Source organism: Tachypleus tridentatus, unplaced genomic scaffold (genome assembly GCF_004210375.1).
Source record: "Tachypleus tridentatus isolate NWPU-2018 unplaced genomic scaffold, ASM421037v1 Hic_cluster_1, whole genome shotgun sequence".
Classification (NCBI taxonomy): domain Eukaryota; kingdom Metazoa; phylum Arthropoda; class Merostomata; order Xiphosura; family Limulidae; genus Tachypleus; species Tachypleus tridentatus.
In genome coordinates, this window is record NW_027467777.1 from 24667855 (window position 1) to 24688591 (window position 20737).

Sequence of the window (20737 nt, forward strand, 5' to 3'; positions counted from 1 at the left end):
ACACTTTGACCTACTCATAGTAAGAGGGTTAAGAAACATATTTTAGGTATTAATAACTTTAAATGTGGATTAATGTATTAATATGCTTTAAATTTTCTTTTATTTGATAAGAAAATTGGTAATATAATTTTACTATTTTATTAAAGGTTCGAATATTTCTGTATGCTGTGGGTCCTCATATCCTTCCTTATGCTACACTAAAAGACATAGCTTGTGCCAACAAAGGTAAGTTGAATAAATAAACTAAAGGCAGCGGACATTGCATTATGTATTATAAAGCATTTTTACACAGTACTACAGTGTCATCTTTACAACTTCATTTATTTATCAGTATAATTATGTTTTTATCTTTTCCCATAAATTACATTTCTTTGTGTTAAACATTCAATAAATCTGAGTTCATCCTTTAATTTTTTTTCAAATTTAAATATTTTCTGCAAATATTATTTCATATTATTTTCTTTAAGCCAGAAATGTTAAAAAAAGAGTCATTTGTTAAACGTTGTGATAGTTTGTCGTGGCAAGAAAACAATTAAATGGGACATTGAAACAGCAACTTTCCATTATTGTTATATGCAGGATTCTCTTCCTCATTAAAAGGGGAACTATTCTACTAAGTCAAAATCGTTAGAGGGGACATGTGCTCCTAATCCTCACTCCCTGGTATTAATACTTATTCTGTTATATAAAGTACAAAACCTATAACACAAAACAACAAAACAGAAAGGTTGTACTAATTATTTCATTTCTTCAAATGTAAATTGTAAAGCCTTTAGAATCATGTTTTTTTAAATTCTTAAAGCAGGTTTTAACACCCAAATGTAACTGCACTTTTTAAAATCTTTCAGTTTTATTTTGAAGTTGATAATACACATGGTCTTAATAACAAAAATAACCACTAACATTTAACCCTCAAAAAGCTTGGAATTTCTTGGTTGTGTATTAACAGTGCCTAATCTTAATAACATCTTGTTATCCCTTCTCACACTTGATACAACATAATCACCTTTACTTGACTTTCATTCCATAAAGCCAGTGAAAGCTAACTCTGGTGGAATTTTGTGTTTATCCACTTTTTTTTTCTCTTGTTGATTTCAAACACCCAAAGAACTGTTGGCCTCTGTGTTTTCTGTTGATTTATTTTGTAGCTTTAAAACACTACAAGGTACTGTTGGTCTGTTTATCTTTTTTGTTGATTTATTCTTTACATTTAAAACACCACTAGGTACTGCTGCTCTGTTTGTGTTTTCTGTTGATTTATTCTGTAGACTATAAACACCCAAGGTACTGTTAGTCTATTTGGGTTTTCTGTAGATTTAAAACACCCACGGTACTGTTGGTCTGTTTGTGTTTTTGGTAGATTTAAAACACCACAAGGTACTGTTGTTCTGTTTGTGTTTTCTGTTGATTTATTCTGTAGATTTAAAACACCATGAGTTACTGTTGATCATTTTGTGTTTTCTGTAGATTTATAACAGCAAGAGGTACTGTTTGACTGTTTGCATTTTCTGTTGCATTATTCTGTAGATGTTCAACACCACAAGGTACTGTTGGTCTGTTTATGTTTTCTGTTGACCTATTCCATAGGTTTAAACCACCACAAGGTGTACTATTGGTCTGTTTTTCTTTTCTGTTGATTTATTTTCTAGATTTAAAACACCACAAGGTACTGTTGGTCGTTTTTTGTTTTCTGTTGATTTATTCTGTAGACTTTGGACACTCAACATACTGTTGTTCTATTTGTGTTTTCTGTAGATTTTGAACATCAAATGTACTGTTGGTCTATTTGATTTCCTTCCTGATTTATTCTGTAGGTTTTAAATTCCTGAGATAATGTTGGTCTGTTTATGTTTTCTGTAGATTTTGAATATCAAAGGCACTATTGGTCTTTTTGTGTTTTATGTACATTTTGGACACCCAAGGTACTGTTGATCTCTTTGAGTTTTATTTTGGTTTATTTTGTAGATTTAAAACACTACCAGGTACTGTTGGTCTGTTTGTGTTTTCTGTTGATTTATTTTGTAGGTTTAAGCCACCACAAGGTACTGTTGGTCTGTTTTTGTTTTTTGCTGATTTATTTTCTAGATTTAAAACACCACAAGGTACTGTTGGTCATTTTATGTTTTCTGTTGATTTATTCATTAGATTGAAAGCACCACAAAGTACTGTTGGTCCGTTTTTATTTTTGTTGACTTATTATGTTGATTCAAAACACCCAAGGTACTGTTGGTCTGTTTATGTTTCTTGTACATTTAAAACATCTCAAGGTAGTGTTTGTTTTTTTGTTTTCTCTTGATTTACTCTGTAGATTTAAAACACCATGAGTTACTGTTGGTCATTTTGTGTTTTCTGTAGATTTATAACATCAAGAGGTACTGTTTGTTTGTTTGCGTTTTCTGTTGCATTATTTTGTAGATGTTCAACACCACAAGGTACTGTTGGTCTGTTTGTGTTTTCTGTTGATTTATTCTGTAGACTTTGAACATCCAAGGTACTGTTGGTTTGTTTGTGTTTTTTGTTGATTTACTCTGTAGACTTTGAACATCCAAGGTAATGTTGGTTTGTTTGTGCTTTCTGTTGGATTATTCATTAGATTTAAAACACCCCAAGGTACTCTTGGTCTTTTTGTGTTTTCTGTTGCTTTATTCTGTAGATGTTTAATACCACACGGTAATATTGGTTCCTTAATGTTTTATGTTGATTTATTCTATAGATTTTGTAAACCCAAGGTACTGTTTTCCTGTTTGTGTTTTTTGTTCATTTATTTTGTAGATTTGGAACCCCCTAAGATAGTGTTTCCTGTTGATTTATTCTGTATATTTTGAACACCCAAGGGATTTTTGGTCTGTTTTTTTTTATTTATTCTGTAGACTTTTACACCCAAGTTATTGTTGGTTTCTTTGTGTTTTCTGTTGATTTATTCTCTAGATTTAAAACACCCAAGGTACTGTTTTGTGTTTATGGTAGATTTAAAACACCACAAGGTACTGTTGGTCTGTTTTTCTTTTCTCTTGCTTTATTCTGTAAATGTGCAACATCTAAGGTACTGTTGTTCTGTTTGTGTTTTCTGTTGATTTATTCTGTAGACTTTCAACATCCAATGTAGTGTTTGTCTGTTTGTGTTTTCTGTTGATTTATTTTCTAGATTTAAAACACCACAAGGTACTGTTGGTCTGTTTGTGTTTTCTGTTGATTTATTCTTTAGGTTTAAACCACCACAAGGTGTGCAATTGGTCTGTTTGTGTTTTCTGTTGATTTATTCTTTAGGTTTAAACCACCACAAGGTGTACTATTGGTCTGTTTTTCTTTTCTGTTGATTTATTCCTTAGATTTAAAACACCACAAGGTACTGTTGGTCATTTTTTGTTTTCTGTTGATTTATTCTTTAGATTTAAAATGCCACAAAGTTCTATTGGACTGTTTTTGTTTTCTACTGATTTATTATGTTCTGTTGGCCTTTCTGTGTTTTCTCTTCCTTTAAACTGTAGATGTTCAACACTACAAGGTACTGTTGTACTGTTTCTATTTTCTGTTGATTTATTATGTACTGTTGGCCTTTCTGTGTTTTCTCTTCCTTTACACTGTAGATGTTCAACACCACAAGGTACTGTTGTACTGTTTCTATTTTCTGTTGATTTATTATGTACTGTTGGCCTTTCTGTGTTTTCTCTTCCTTTACACTGTAGATGTTCAACACTACAAGGTACTGTTATACTGTTTCTATTTTCTGTTGATTTATTATGTTCTGTTGGCCTTTCTGTGTTTTCTCTTCCTTTACACTGTAGATGTTCAACACTACAAGGTACTGTTGTACTGTTTCTATTTTCTACTGATTTATTATGTACTGTTGGCCTTTCTGTGTTTTCTCTTCCTTTACACTGTAGATGTTCAACACTACAAGGTACTGTTGTACTGTTTCCATTTTCTACTGATTTATTATGTACTGTTGGCCTTTCTGTGTTTTCTCTTCCCTTACACTGTAGATGTTCAACACTACAAGGTACTGTTGTACTGTTTGTATTTTCTGTTGATTTATTATGTACTGTTGGCCTTTCTGTGTTTTCTCTTCCTTTACACTGTAGATGTTCAACACTACAAGATACTGTTGTACTGTTTCTATTTTCTGTTGATTTATTATGTACTGTTGGCCTTTCTGTGTTTTCTCTTCCTTTACACTCTAGATGTTCAACACTACAAGGTACTGTTGTACTGTTTCTGTCTTCTGTTGATTTATTATGTTCTGTTTTCCTTTCTGTGTTTTCTCTTCCTTTACACTGTAGATGTTCAACACTACAAGGTACTGTTGTACTGTTTCTATTTTCTGTTGATTTATTATGTTCTGTTGGCCTTTCTGTGTTTTCTCTTCCTTTACACTGTAGATGTTCAACACTACAAGGTACTGTTGTACTGTTTCTATTTTCTACTGATTTATTATGTACTGTTGGCCTTTCTGTGTTTTCTCTTCCTTTACACTCTAGATGTTCAACACTACAAGGTGCTGTTGTACTGTTTCTGTTTTCTGTTGATTTATTATGTTCTGTTTTCCTTTCTGTGTTTTCTCTTCCTTTACACTGTAGATGTTCAACACTACAAGGTACTGTTGTACTGTTTCTATTTTCTGTTGATTTATTATGTATTGTTGGCCTTTCTGTGTTTTCTCTTCCTTTACACTGTAGATGTTCAACACTACAAGGTACTGTTGTACTGTTTCCATTTTCTACTGATTTATTATGTACTGTTGGCCTTTCTGTGTTTTCTCTTCCCTTACACTGTAGATGTTCAACACTACAAGGTACTGTTGTACTGTTTGTATTTTCTGTTGATTTATTATGTACTGTTGGCCTTTCTGTGTTTTCTCTTCCTTTACACTGTAGATGTTCAACACTACAAGATACTGTTGTACTGTTTCTATTTTCTGTTGATTTATTATGTACTGTTGGCCTTTCTGTGTTTTCTCTTCCTTTACACTCTAGATGTTCAACACTACAAGGTACTGTTGTACTGTTTCTGTCTTCTGTTGATTTATTATGTTCTGTTTTCCTTTCTGTGTTTTCTCTTCCTTTACACTGTAGATGTTCAACACTACAAGATACTGTTGTACTGTTTCTATTTTTTGTTGATTTATTATGTTCTGTTGGCCTTTCTGTGTTTTCTCTTCCTTTACACTGTAGATGTTCAACACTACAAGGTACTGTTGTACTGTTTCTATTTTCTACTGATTTATTATGTACTGTTGGCCTTTCTGTGTTTTCTCTTCCTTTACACTGTAGATGTTCAACACTACAAGGTACTGTTGTACTGTTTCTATTTTCTACTGATTTATTATGTACTGTTGGCCTTTCTGTGTTTTCTCTTCCTTTACACTCTAGATGTTCAACACTACAAGGTGCTGTTGTACTGTTTCTGTTTTCTGTTGATTTATTATGTTCTGTTTTCCTTTCTGTGTTTTCTCTTCCTTTACACTGTAGATGTTCAACACTACAAGGTACTGTTGTACTGTTTCTATTTTCTGTTGATTTATTATGTATTGTTGGCCTTTCTGTGTTTTCTCTTCCTTTACACTGTAGGTGTTCAACACTACAAGGTACTGTTGTACTGTCTCTATTTTCTGTTGATTTATTATGTACTGTTGGCCTTTCTGTGTTTTCTCTTCCTTTACACTGTAGATGTTCAACACTACAAGATACTGTTGTACTGTTTCTATTTTCTGTTGATTTATTATGTACTGTTGGCCTTTCTGTGTTTTCTCTTCCTTTACACTCTAGATGTTCAACACTACAAGGTACTGTTGTACTGTTTCTGTTTTCTGTTGATTTATTATGTTCTGTTTTCCTTTCTGTGTTTTCTCTTCCTTTACACTGTAGATGTTCAACACTACAAGGTACTGTTGTACTGTTTCTATTTTCTGTTGATTTATTCTGTATTGTTGGCCTTTCTGTGTTTTCTCTTCCTTTACACTGTAGGTGTTCAACACTACAAGGTACTGTTGTACTGTCTCTATTTTCTGTTGATTTATTATGTACTGTTGGCCTTTCTGTGTTTTCTCTTCCTTTACACTGAAGATGTTCAACACTACAAGGTAATGTTGTACTGTTTCTATTTTCTGTTGATTTATTATGTACTCTTGGCCTTTCTGTGTTTTCTCTTCCTTTACACCATAGATGTTCAACACTACAAGGTACTGTTGTACTGTTTCTATTTTCTGTTGATTTATTATGTTCTGTTGGCCTTTCTGTGTTTTCTCTTCCTTTACACTGTAGATGTTCAACACTACAAGATACTGTTGTACTGTTTCTATTTTCTGTTGATTTATTATGTACTGTTGGCTGTTCTGTGTTTTCTCTTCCTTTACACTGTAGATGTTCAACACTACAAGATACTGTTGTACTGTTTCTATTTTCTGTTGATTTATTATGTACTGTTGGCCTTTCTGTGTTTTCTCTTCCTTTACACTGTAGATGTTCAACACTACAAGGTACTGTTGTACTGTTTCTATTTTCTACTGATTTATTATGTACTGTTGGCCTTTCTGTGTTTTCTCTTTCTTTACACTGTAGATGTTCAACACTACAAGGTAATGTTGTACTGTTTCTATTTTCTGTTGATTTATTATGTACTGTTGGCCTTTCTGTGTTTTCTCTTCCTTTACACTGTAGATGTTCAACACTACAAGGTACTGTTGTACTGTCTCTATTTTCTGTTGATTTGTTATGTACTGTTGACCTTTCTGTGTTTTCTCTCCCTTTACATTGTAGATGTTCAACACTACAAGATACTGTTGTACTGTTTCTATTTTCTGTTGATTTATTTGGTAGAATTTGAATACCCAATGTTCTGTTGGTCTTTTTGTGTTTTCTATTGATTTATTCCTTAGATTTAAAACACCCCAAGGTACTCTTGGTCTCTTTATGTTTTCTATTGATTTGTTCTGTAGATTTTGAACACCCAATATGTTGTTGGTCTGTTTGTGTTTGCTCTTGCTTTATCTGTAGATGTTTAATACCACAAGGTACTGCTGGCCTGTTTATGTTTTATGTTGATTTATTCTGTAGTATTTGTACACTCAACGTACTTTTTTCCTGTTTGTGTTTTCTGTTGATTTATTCATTACATTTGAAACATGTTAAGGTACTATTGGTCTCTTTATATTTTCTGTTGATTTATTCTGTAGGTTTTAAACACCCAATATACTATTGGTCTGTTTGTGTTTTCTGTTGATTTATTCATTACATTTGAAACATGTTAAGGTACTATTGGTCTCTTTATATTTTCTGTTGATTTATTCTGTAGGTTTTGAACACCCAATATACTATTGGTCTGTTTGTGTAAACTCTTCATTTATTCTGTAGATTTTGAACAGCCAAGGTACTTTTTGTGTGTTTGTGTTTTTTTTATTTATTGTGTAGACTTTTACACCCAAGTTATTATTGGTTTATTTGTGTTTTCTGTTGATATATGCTCTAGATTTAAAACAGTCAAGGTACTGTTGGTCTGTTTCTGTTTTTTTTTATTTATTCTGTAGACTTTAAATACCCAATATACTGTTGGTCTGTTTGTGTTTTCTGTTGAATTATTATGTAGACTCAAAACACCCAAGGTACTGTTGGTGTGTTTGTGTTTTCTGTTGATTTATAATGTAGATTCAAAACACCCAAGGTACTGTTGGTCTTTTTGGTTTTTCTGGTGCTTTATTCTGTAGATATTCAACACCACAAGATACTGTTGGTCTGTTGTGTTTTCTGTAGATTTATTCTTTAAACCTCGAAAATTGAATCTACTATTGGTCTGTTTTTGTTTTCTGTTAATTTATTCTGTATATTTATTACACCATAAGGTAATGTTGGTGTGTTTGTGTTTTTTGTACAGTTAAAACACAAAAAGGTACTGTTGGTCTGTTTGTGTTTTCTATCGATTTATTCTCCATATTTATAATTATGTGAAATGACTGGTATGGATAGAGAATGCACTATATACATACCAGCCATTTTATATAATTTTCTCTACAAATGGGTTTTCTAGTCATAACAGATTGTAAATTTGAAACACCCAAAATACTGTTGGTCTGTTTGTGTTTTCTGTTGATCATATATAAACTATTGTTCTGCATTTTATATTTAAACTAGCTACAACATATACTTATTTAGTTTAGGAGCAAATTTATATGTCCTTTGGCCTTCACTCTTATATAAGAAATAAACAGAACTTTACAGCATAAACTGTCAAAATCCCAGAAACTGCAAAGCTTCAAAGACTTATAAAAGAGACAGAAAATAAAAATTAAAAAGTCAGAAAGATTCAACTTAAAACATTGTGGGAGATAAATTTTTATGTGGTTCAAGAAAAAACATCTGTTGATAGATGTGTATTTAGAATATTGTTAGAAGATAAAATTGTCTGTAGACAAATCTGTATTTAGAATATTGTTAGAAGATAAAATTGTCTGAAGACAAATCTGTATTTAGAATATTCATAGAAGGTAAAATTTTCTGTTGGTAGATGTGTATTTAAAACATTGGGATGAACTCATTATCTGTTTGCAGATGTGTAATTTAATGAAAAATAAAATTGTCTATTGAAAGATGTGTATTTAGAATATTGTTAGAAGAAAAAATTGTCTGTTGAAAGATGTGCATTTTGAATATTGGGATAAGCTCAAATTATCTGTTTACATATATGTAATTCAGTTAAAAATAAAATCTGTTGACAGATATGTATTTAGAATATCGTTAGAAGATACAATTGTTTACAGATGTGTGTTTAGAACATTGGGACGAGCTCAAATTATCTGTTTACAGGTGTGTAATTTTATGAAAAATAAAATTATTTCTTGACAGATGTGTATTTATAATATTAGTGGAAGATAAAATTTTCTTTTGATAGATGTTCATTTAGTTTATTGTTAGAAAATAAAGTTATCTGTAGACAAATGTGCATTTAGAATATAGGTAGAAGGTAAAGTTGTCTGTTGATATGACTTTGTGATCAAATACTTCATTATTATTACATAATGTTGTCATTTTAATCCCTATAGGATATTTCACTGCAATTCCCTCTATGGGAGCTATTCGAACAAAAATTCAGGTTTGTTGAGTTTGTATGTTATTTCCATTGTACAGCCAAAAGGCATTTTTATATTTTATGTGTTGTTAAGTGTACCCTGTGATGATGACATCATACAAAGGTCATATTGAAATATAAATGATGTTGTGGTGAAGGGTCCAATAAAAATGAGTAAGGACCAATGAATTTACTATTGTGTATGAATTCAGATTTGTAGCCTTAAACAAATCCACTACATCATATCAACTGGTATTTATATTTTACAGCTTATAATGTAATTTCTGCAGATGGAGCTTTAATAATTGTAATGGATATTAGTTATGTTTCTTAAACATCATCTGTATTTTTACTTTAATAAAGGAAACTAAGGAATGTAGTGGAAACTAAGAACTTAAAAATAATTATTGACTAAAGTTTGTTTATAAGGCTGAACATTAGTTGTGTAATATTTATTTTCTGTTTTAAACTTTTCGAATCATGGTGTTAAAAGCTCTCAACTGAACATTGCTGACATGACTTATGTTTTATATTTTGAAACAACAGGACCATGTTAAGAGCTTGCAACCGAACATTTTATATGTGTTTATTATTTCTCTCATTTTAAAAGTTAATGGCCATGGTGTTAAGTATTTTCAACTAAATATTGCTATCTGAGTTGTTATTAAAGCTTTTCCTCTCCTTTTCATGGTGTCTACATTATAACCTATGTGATGTATTTGTAAATAATAACTAAGACTATTTATTATTAATTATTGTAGAGTTTTAGCAGGTCTTCTGGTAGAGATATTACATAATAATGTAATGGTTATTGAGGAACATCCAGTGATGACTATCTCTGATCACCAAACTCACCACTTCTTTACTTCTTCATCACCATGTAGCACTGTGGGTCTAATACCGAAGTTTTATTCACATATACTGCTTCACTTCCTACTCAGAACTGATGCTCTTCTCCTTATGCAACCAGTGGTCAAGTTCAGGCAGAATAATACAGTTAACATGTACTCAACAGTCAAGATCAGGCAGGATAATACAGTTAACATGTACTCAACAGTCAAGTTCAGGCAGAATAATGCAGTTAACATGTACTCAACAGTCAAGATCAGGAAGGATAATACAGTTAATATATACTCAACAGTCAAATCGGGCAGGATAATTTAGTTCATATGCACTCAACAGTCAAGTTCACACAGGATAATTTAGTTCCTGTTTACTCAACAGTCAAGTTCAGGCAGTATAATACAGTTAATATGCACTCAACAGTCAAGTTCAGGCAGAATAATACAGGTAATATGCACTCAACAGTCAAGTTCAGGCAGAATAATACAGGTAATATGTACTCAACAGTCATATTCAAGCAGGATACTACAGTTAATGTGTACTTAACAGTCAACTCCAGGAAGGATACTACAGTTAATATGTACTCAGCAATCATATTAAACCAGCATACTACAGTTAATATGCATTCAACAGTCAAATTTAGGTACAATACTGCAGTTAATATGTACTCAGTAGTGAATTTAAGGAACGATACTATAGTTAATATGTACTCAACAGTCAATGTCAAGCAGGATACTACAGTTAATATGTACTCAGTAGTCAACTTCAGGAAGAATACTACAGTTAACTTCAGGAAGAATACCACAGTAAATATGTACTCATCAGTCAGTGTCAGGCAAGATACTACAGTTAACATGTACTCAGTAGTCAACTTCAGGAAGAATACTACAGTAAATATGTACTCATCAGTCAGTGTCAGGCAGAATACTACAGTTAACATGTACTCAGTAGTCAACTTCAGGAAGAATTTTGCAGTTAATACATACTCAACAGTCAAGTCCAGGCAGGAAAATACATTTAATATCTACTCAACAGTCAGTGTTAGGCAGCATACAACAGTTAATATGTACTCAACAGTCAGAGTCAGGCAAGATACTACTATCAATTTGTAATCACTTGTCAAATTCAGGCACGATACTACAGGTAATATGTACTCAGTGGTAAGATTAGGGCAGGGTACTACAGTTAATATGTACTCAACAGTCAAGTTCACGTAAGATAATACAATTAGTATGTACTCAACAGTCATCTTCAGGCAAGATATTAGAGTTAATGTGTACTCAGCAGTCAAGTTCAGGCAGCATACTAGAATTAATATGTACTCAACAGTCAGTGTCAAGCATGATACTACAGTTAATATATACTCAGCAGTGTATTCCAGGCAATATACTACAGTCAATATGTATTCAACAGTTAAATTCACTAAGGGTACTACAGTTACTGTGTACTCAAACATCAAGTTCAGCAGGATACTACAATTACTATGTACTTAACATTCAACTTCAGGCAGAATATTACAGTTAATATGTACTTAATGGTCAACTTCAGTAAGGATACTACAGTTGATATGTGGTCAACAGTCAAGTCCTCGCAGGATACTACAGTTAATTCCAAACCCTCTCCAAGTCCTGTGAGATGTTTCCAGTGTCAGCGGTTCAGTCACTCAAAGACATCATGTCATGGTGACTTGATGTGTGATCATTGCAGTGGCAAGGACCATGATGGCTATGAATATGAAAGAGACCCTTAGTGCATCAATTGCAATGACTCTCACCCATCCTACTCTCGTTCTTGCCCTAAATGATTGGAAGAATAAGAGGTGCAACGTTTGAAAATGATTCAAAACCTTATTTATTCTGAAGCTCGCAAGTTGCTGTTCACCACTTCATCTTGGACATATGCTGCTGCACTTTGTTCCACTACTACAGTGGGAGTGCAGACGGATCTCTCTGTGCCTCCAAAATAATTGTTTTCAAAACAAATGAAAAGTCTTTTGACTTCCTTGGTAAAAAAAGGTTGATGAATCAACTTCAACAACCATCTCTGTCCTTTCCATAGATTCCAGCAAATCCCAAGATCCCCTTCCTTTGATTTTGGGTACAGGCATTTCCTTAAATACATCTTATCCCAACTCATGATGTAAAATGATCATTCGTTGATGTCCTTAGTCGCTGGAATCCTCTTCCAACAGCAAGATCTGCCCAATCAACCTAGGGCAGGATTCATGGAGGTTGATAGACCTCCCTCGAATAAAGACAGTAAAGAAAAAAGATGTGGTCATAAACAGAAGGGTTCTCCACCCGATTCACCTACACATAAATAAAAATGGCCACCTTGATATAATTGAACTGTCAAGGTTTACGTTCTAATTTGGATGACATTAAAACTGATTGCTTCTTACCATCCTCAATGTCTCTCCTTACAGGAAACATTTCTGAAACCTGCTGATACAGTCACCTTTCGGCAGTTTTCTTTGTACAGAAATGACAGGCTGTGTGATGGACGAGTGCATGGAGGGGTGGCACTGTTGGTTGATCAGCATATGCCCACCCTGTCCTTGCCACTCAACACACCCTTGGAGGCCGTAGCCATCCGTGTTTCTTTAGGTCGTACCATCACTGTTTGTTTTCTCTACCTGTCACCTGGAGAGACATATGATCAATTAGACCTTGATGCTTTTATTGAACAGTTGTAGTTTTCCTTTTTAATCCTGGGGGACTTGAATAGACATCATCCCCTCTGGGGAAGTACTGAAGTTGATAGGAGGGGTCGCTCTATGGAGCATATGCTCTTTGATCTCAATTTTTCTCTTTTCAATACTGGTTCTTCTACTTATTTTCATGCACCTAGTTAGTCTGTTAATGCTATTGACCTCTCAGTTGGCTCCCCTTCACTATTATTCAATTTTTCTTGGAGGGTTGATTATTATCCATGAGGCAGTGATCATTTTCCTATAATTTTGAGAGAAATTGGCTGTGGTCGATGCCACCCAAACCACGTGCCCCAATGGGGAAGCCGGCTCAAGTAAACTGGCCCTTTTTCACTGCTTTCACAGAACTTGATTCTGCCATTGTCTGTGAACCATCAATAGACGACTGTGTGGCAGCAGTAACTGACTGTATTATACAAGCAACTGCTCAGTGTATTCCTAAAACCTTGACACGTTTTCCACGATATCCTTGTTTGTGGTGGAATTTTGCCTGCCACATGGCAAGGAAGACTCAAAAACTGGCCAGAGATACTTTTCATAGGTATCCCATACTCTTGCACCGCATTGCTTTCTAGCAGGTCTGTACACCTGCTCGATGGGTAAGATGTGAAAGCCAGAAGGTATCTTGGTTTAAGTTCACAACCAGCATAACTTGACTATGGATCACTGGTCTATGGCTCTGCCATTCATCATTAAGGACTTCAGCTCTGCACTTCCCCAGTTCAGAGCTTTTATGTAGTCTCATGAACCTTCTTTGCATTTCTTCCATTTGCAACTGTTTTTACTATATGCTTTGAAACTTCATTTCTTAGGATAGCATCCCACCTTAGGTTGTGTTTTTTTTCCTCGGTGGGTCATACTTTTTCAGAATAAATGCTCCACCATTGCTCCTTTTGGCCTTTATATACAGGCACAATTAGATGTATTGGGTCTGTCCTTGGATAACATTGCTGTATACACTGGTCAGCCCATCCCACCATTGCTGCTTACAGTCCCCAAATGTGACCTATCTTTAAGTCATCAGAGAAACGTAGACACTCCTGATTGGAAATACTGTCTGCTATATGCTGAACATCTTTTGCACCATCCTTCCACTCCTATTTATACAGATGATTCAAAATCAGGTAACTGTATGGGCTCTGCCATGGTTTGTTGTGGTTCGGTGGTTGTGCACAGAATCCCCTCTACAGCTTCTGTGTTCGCTGCTGAATTGTATACCGTTTCTCTTGCTCTGGATCACATAGAAGCTAAGCAGTAGTCAAACTGCACTATCTAGACTGACTTGCTTAGTTCTCTACTGGCCCTGGAATCACTTCACATTAGTTCATATCCTGTTCTTGCCGATATTCAAAACCGACTGGCCCAATTATCTTTAACATCTACTTCTGTCCAGATTTTCTGTATACTGGGCTATGTTGGTATTTGTGGGAATGAGCTCACCAATACTGCATCTAAATCTATCTGCTCTGGCACTATCACCGCTGTGCCTGTTCCATACATGGACTATGGTCCTGTATTCATGGCTCGGGTCCGTGTCAGCTAGCAGTCAACTTGGAGTGAGCAACGTGACAACAAGCTCTTCCAAATGAAACTCTATGTTGGACTTTGGCCATCTTGCTTCTGTAAGGGTTGGAAAGAGGAAGTTGTTCTAACTAGACTATGTATTGGTCATATTTTCTTAACTCATCTTTCTCTTTTATTTGGAACTGATGCACTAATATGTAGTCTGCATAATACTCAGGTCACAATAAGCCACATTTTAATTTCTTCCTGTTGTTATGACTCTTAACGATGTCACCATTTTAAACATGTTCTGTCCCAAGGTTTGTTCATAACATTAGACATTGTTATTGGTGATTGTGACACTGTCGACCTTGGAAATGTTTTTAATTTTTTAAAGACCATCAATCTTTTAAATGCCATTTGAGGTTTTTAATTTATACGTTAGACCTTTTTTAATGTGATACCCTTTTAAGAATCAGAGTACATCTCGTTCAGTTTCAAATTAGAAAATGGCCGTAAAGTCAAATAACGCAAAACCAGGACTGGAAAGGCCAACTTCAGGTGACTAATGCTGCTTTTTGAACTACCTATTTGAACTACCCGTTAGTCATCCTGACAAGTTATTATTAAAATTTTGCTACAAGTCTTTTAAAATTTATATGGCAATTTTCAAAAAGTAAAGTAACAGCATCAAATACTTTGGAACCAGGACTGGAAAGGCTAACTTCAGGAGACTGATGGTGGTTTTTGTAATTACCTGTTAGTCTTCCTGGCGAGTTATGATAATTACAGTTATACTAGAGAAAGTCCTCTACAAATTGTATTACTGTAGTTTTTTCTCTTAACTCTATCGACTAGATGTAAACATTGGTTTTATGCTCTTTTTTTTTAACTTTAATATATTTTACCTTAATTTTCTTTTATAAATTTCCTAATTGTACTTTAATTTTAACTTTTTACTGGATGTTTGGTGCAGATAGCCTAGCTACTTTGTGCCATAAAACACCAAATCTGCCACCCAATGTGCAGGAAGGATAATAAGTTAATATATGTAAAACAGTCAAGTCAAGGCAGGATAATGCAGTTAATATGTACTCACAAACAAGTTTAGCAGGAAACTACAGTTAATATATACTCAACATTCAACTTCAGACAGAATACTACACTTAATATGCACTCAACTGTCAAATCAGGTAGGATAATTAAGTTAATATCTACTCAACAGTCAAGTCCAGGCTGGATAATTAAGTTAATATGCACTCAGCAGAAAAGTCCAGGCAGGACAATACAGTTAATAAGCACTCTACAGTCGATGTCATGCAGCATACTACAGTTAATATGCACTCAACAGTCTATCTCAGGCAGGATACTACTGTCAATTTGTAATCAGTTGACAACTTCAGACAGGATACTGCAGTTAGCATGCCCTCTACAGTCAACTTCAGGCACAATACTACAGTTAATATGTACTCACCATTAAACTTCAGACAGGATACTAGAGTTACTATGTACTCAACAGTCAACTTCAGGCACGATACTATAGTTAATTTGTACTCACCATTAAACTTCAGACAGAATACTATAATTATTATGTACTCAACAGTCTATTTCAGGCAGGATACTACAGTTAATATGTACTTAACACTCAAGTCCAGGAAGGATACTATAGTTAGTATGTAATCATTTGTCAAATTCAGGTAGGATACTACAGTTAATATGTACTCAGTTGTCAAATTCAGGGATAGTACTTCAGTTAATATGTACTTAACTGTTAATTCAAAGCAGGATACTAGAGTATGTTGAATATAGAGTATACATACAGTTAGTATGTACTCACCATTAAACTTCAGACAGGATACTAGAGTTACTATGTACTCAACAGTCAACTTCAGGCACGATACTATAGTTAATATGTGCTTAACTACAGTTAATATATGCTCAACAGTAGCGTCTAGGCAGGATACTATAGTTAATATGTACTTAACTACAGTTAATATATGCTCAACAGTAGCATCTAGGCAGGATACTATAGTTAATATGTACTCAACAGTCTATTTCAGGCAGGATACTACAGTTAATATGTACTTAACACTCAAGTCCAGGAAGGATACTATAGTTAGTATGTAATCATTTGTCAAATTCAGGTAGGATACTACAGTTAATATGTACTCAATTGTCAAAATCAGGGACAGTACTTCAGTTAATATGTACTTAACTGTTAATTCAAGGCAGGATACTACAGTTAGTATGTACTCAACAGTAATCTTGAGGCAGGATACTACAGTTAATATGCACTCAACAGTCATATTTCAGTTTCTCAGTTTTTAATTTGTTTGCTAATATTTGATTAGTTCTTCTCCAGAGCTGACATGTACATATTTCTATTTTTGCCTTTCTGAATACATAGCTAATATTTGATTAGTTCTTCTCCAGAGCTGACATGTGCATATTTCTATTTTTGCCTTTCTGAATACATAGCTAATATTTGATTAGTTCTTCTCCAGAGCTGACATGTACATATTTCTATTTCTGCCTTTCTAAATACATAGCTAATGTATGATTAGTTCTTCTCCAGAGCTGACATGTACATATTTCTATTTCTGCCTTTCTAAATACATAGCTAATGTATGATTAGTTCTTCTCCAGAGCTGACATGTACATATTTCTATTTTTGCCTTTCTGAATACATAGCTAATATTTGATTAGTTCTTCTCCAGAGCTGACATGTACATATTTCTATTTCTGCCTTTCTAAATACATAGCTAATGTATGATTAGTTCTTCTCCAGAGCTGACATGTACATATTTCTATTTTTACCTTTCTAAATACATACTAATGTATGATTAGTTCTTTTCCAGAGCTGATGTGTACATATTTCTATTTTTGCATTTCTAAATACATAGCTAATATTTGATCAGTTCAGGTCTGGTGTTGACTTTCAGATATTTCTATTTCTCACTTTCTAAATCTTTATCTACTGTTGGTGTTAGTTGATATCTAGGGTTGATATGTACATATTTCTGTTTCTCAGTTTCTAAATACGTATCTATTATTGGTAATAGTTCATCTCAATGGTTGATATATACACATTTCTGTTTCTCAGTTTCTTAATACCTTGCTAATGTTTGGTAAGTTCATCTCCAGTGTTGACATGTACATATTTCTATTTCTCAGTTTCTAAACACTTTGTTAATAATTTATTAGTTCATCTCCAGAGCTGACATGTACATATTTCTATTTTTGCCTTTCTAAATACTTTGCTAATATTTGGTTAGTTCATGTCCATGGTTTACTTTCACATATTTTTAATTCTCAGTTTCTGTAGATTTATCTATTGTTGGGGTCAATTCACCTCCAGGGTTGATATGTACATATTTCTATGTCTCAGTTTCTGAATACTGTCCCCATGTTTGGTTAGTTCATGTCCAGGGTTGACTTCCAGATATTTCTATTTCTCAGTTTCTAAATATTTATCTAGTACTGGTATTAGTTCATTTGTATGGTTGACATATACGTATTGCCACTTCTCAGTTTGTAAACACTTTGCTAATTTTTTTTGTTCATTTCCATTGTTGACTTGTACATATTTATGTTTCTCAGTTTCTAAATACTTATCTGTTATTGGTAATAGTTCATATTTACGGTTGATATGATATGTTTATGTTTCTCAGTTTCTAAATTTTTAACTAATATTTTGTTAGTTTTATCTCCAAGGTTGACATCTACATAATTCTCAATTTCTAAATACTTTGCTCATATTTGGTTAGTTCACATCCAGGGTTGATTTATTCATATCTATATTTCTTGGTTTCTAAATACTTTGCTAGTATTGCAGTTAGTTCATTTCCAGGGTTGACATGTACTTATTTCTATTTCTCAAATTTTAAATATTTTTCTGATATTTGGTTAGTTCATCTCCACATTAACGAGTACATTTTTATATTTCTCACTTTCTAAATACTTATCTAGAATTGGGGTTAGTTCATCTCCAGGGTTGACATGTACATATTTTTATTTTTCAGTTATAAATATTTATCCAGTTTTGGGATTAGTTCATTTCCAGGGTTAACATGTACATATTTCTTTTTCTCAGTCTCTAAATACTTTGCTAATAATTTGTTAGTTCATCTGCAAGGTTGACATGTACATATTTTTATTTTTCAGATATAAATATTTATCTAGTTTTGGGATTAGTTCATTTCCAGGGTTAACATGCACATATTTCTATTTCTCAGTCTCAAAATACTTTGCTAATGTTTGGTTAATTCATCTCCAGGTTCCACACATGAATATACTTAGATGTTAGTTTTGTATTATGTTTAATTCTATTACAATTTTGACTGTTTTTTTAGGAGTAGGATATAAAAAAAACACTTCAGTTTACAGGTAATGTTATTTTAGTATTGTCATTATCCATTCCACAGGTAAGAAAGTATTAATAAACTTTTAGTGAAATACTGAATGTGATATTGTTGGTAGTATGCATGTACATAATATTTTGCAGAATTCAAAAAGTACCATATTAGATACAACACGTGTGTCTTATTGTACTTTACACATCAGCCAAATTATTCTAGTATATTCATTATACCATTCTCTGTGTTTTGACTTGTTATCAAGTTATTAAATGTAATGAATGGTTGAAATTACTGTTTTTCTTATATTTATAACTTCCAGCATGCTAGTTACATTTTACATGTTTATGAATCATGTTTGTTGGTTGCATGATTGGTAATATTTTTTACCTACTGGTTCTCTTTTTGAATGTATTTGCTCTGAGAAAAGACTGCAGGCTTACTTTTAATGTTCATTTTAGTAAGATGCATGTTTTTGTATAGTATTTTAGATATTATCTTTGCTATTTTGGTTTCCCTTTTGTTCTGTATCCTCTAGATTGGTGTGTTGTATGTATGTCTTATATCCATGTCTCTTCAGTTAGAAGTCAAGCCAACAACAAATGAAGACACTTGAGGTATGTCATTAGATTTTATTTTTTGTCATTAATCATGAAAGTACTACGAGTAATGAATCTGGCTGGCTGTAATAAAATAGAGAAAAACTTCATGTTATTAATGTAAATGGAAATTTGAAAATGACCCAAAAGTCTGTTAAATTGAAAAACATTTAGGTTAAATACATTGGGACATTTGTCATTGTATTCTTATGAATATGTTATAATACTGAATATATACCTCTTGTCACCTCTGAAGACATCATATATTTTACAGAACATTATGAAAGTTTTCATACTAATGTAGTTAGTACTCTGTATAACATTATGAAATACAAAGTATCAAAATGTTATATTAAGGTGGTGAATGTTGGCTAATGTTTATTGAAGCTTTTATACCACTATAGTTTATACAAGTACTTTGTATGACATAAGTAACTATCTGATATTTATGGTATCCTGTTAAATTGGTGCATCTGGGTTAATGTTTGTGTAAGGTTCTATACCATGAGAGTTAATACAAGTGCTTTCTCAACATTATTAACTATCAGATATTTAAAGTATCCTGTTAAGATGGTGCATGCTGGTTAATGTTCATATAAATTCCTATACCACCATAGTTAATTCAGGTGTGACATTAGTAACTATCAGATATTTATGGTATCCCCTTAAGATGGTAAAGGTCTGTTAATATTTATGTAAGCATCTATACCACTGTAGTTAATACAAGTACTTTGTGTGATATTTAGTACCTATCAGATATTTATGGTATCCTGTTAAAATGTTGATTAATGTTTATCTATGTTCTATACCACTGTCGTTAATACAAGTACTTTGTGTGATATTTAGTAACTATCTCTTATTTATGGTGTCCTGTTAAGATGGTGCATGTTGGTTAATGTTTATGTAAGATTCTATACGACTATGGTTAAGAAAAGTATTTTGTATGACACTAGTAACTATCAGATATTTACAGTATGCTGTTGAGGTAGTGCATGTTGGTTAATGTTTATGTAAGCTTCTATACCACCGTGGTTAATGCAAGTACTTTTGTATGACATTAGTAACTATCAGATGTTTATTATATACTTTTAAGATGGTGCATATTGGTTAATGTTTATGTAAGCTTTTAACCACTATCATTAATACCAGCACTTTGTATGACATTAGTATTTATCAGATATTTATGGTATCCTGTTAAGATGCTGCATGTTGGGTAATGTTTATCTAAGTTCTATAGCACTATAGTTAATACAAGTACTTTGTATGACATTAATAACTGTCAGATATTTATGGTATCCTGTTAAGATGGTTCATGCTAGTTAATGTTTATCTGTGTTCTCTACCACCATATTTAATACAAGTAGTTTGTATGACTTTTGCAACTATCAGATATTGATGGTATCCTGTTAAGATGGTGCATGTTTGTTAATATTTATGCAAGCTTCTATACCACTGTCATTAAAACAAGTACCTTCTATGACATTTGTAACTACTCAATATTTATGGTATCCTTCAAGATAGTTGCACGTTGGTAAATGTTTATGTAAGCTTTTATACCACTATAGTTCGTACCAGTACTTTTTATGACTTTAGTAACTGTCAGATATTTATGGTATTCAGTTAAGATGGTAAAGGTTTGTTAATATTTATGTAAGTGTATACCACTGTAG

General features: G+C 33.1%; 1 protein-coding gene across 1 annotated transcript in view; it reads left to right on the forward strand.

The window, feature by feature from the left end:
* Positions 1 to 18982, forward strand: part of LOC143241869 (voltage-dependent calcium channel subunit alpha-2/delta-1-like) — a 67204-nt gene extending 48222 nt beyond the window's left edge. Inside the window, exons 13-15 of the mRNA XM_076485153.1 lie at positions 147 to 225; positions 9032 to 9081; positions 9819 to 18982. Coding sequence (XP_076341268.1) covers positions 147 to 225; positions 9032 to 9081; positions 9819 to 9854 — 165 coding nt within the window. The 3' untranslated portion in view covers positions 9855 to 18982. The remainder of the gene's footprint in view (positions 1 to 146; positions 226 to 9031; positions 9082 to 9818) is intronic.
* The last annotated feature ends 1755 nt before the right edge of the window (positions 18983 to 20737 follow it).